At 30.1% G+C, this 439-nt stretch overlaps 1 protein-coding gene across 1 annotated transcript in view; it reads left to right on the top strand.

The window, feature by feature from the left end:
* The window catches only part of BRWD3 (bromodomain and WD repeat domain containing 3), a 363038-nt gene that overhangs the window by 177774 nt on the left and 184825 nt on the right, over positions 1-439 (top strand). The window contains exon 18 of the mRNA XM_006902191.1: positions 61-228. Coding sequence (XP_006902253.1) covers positions 61-228 — 168 coding nt within the window. The remainder of the gene's footprint in view (positions 1-60; positions 229-439) is intronic.

The following is a 439-nucleotide window of genomic DNA, read 5'->3' as shown; positions in this document are numbered from 1 at the left end:
TTCAGTGTATGGAGTTTTGTGACTTTATTATAATTTTTGTGATTTTTGTCCTCATTAAAGGTGATGGTGAAGTGATAGAACAGGTGATTGGGCAGCAGACCAGTGATCGAGATGAGAGTATTCTTGATGGAATAATCAGGGAGCTACAGAGAGAACAAGATCTGAGAATAATTAATGAAGGAAATGTTCCATATTTACCAGTTAATAGATCATACTCTGTTAATGGTGGTAAGTGCTTATACATTTCTAAAAGATACAAAGTAATATGCTCTAATTGTTTTATATGTACTGAGTCATTATGTGTGATTAATATTTTATCAATTTTTAAGTATGATATTCATTATTTTTTGTCAAACAGATATTAATACTAAATTTTCATCACTGTCACAAAAGTAAATACCATCATGTTCTGAAATGACATGATTGTTATTGCTATGGA

The sequence above is a fragment of the Elephantulus edwardii genome, unplaced genomic scaffold, assembly GCF_000299155.1.
Source record: "Elephantulus edwardii isolate Elephantulus edwardi_28Jun2011 unplaced genomic scaffold, EleEdw1.0 scaffold00378, whole genome shotgun sequence".
Classification (NCBI taxonomy): Eukaryota; Metazoa; Chordata; class Mammalia; order Macroscelidea; family Macroscelididae; genus Elephantulus; species Elephantulus edwardii.
Note: the sequence above shows the minus strand (reverse complement) of the source record. Positions and strands in the feature narration are given on the sequence as shown.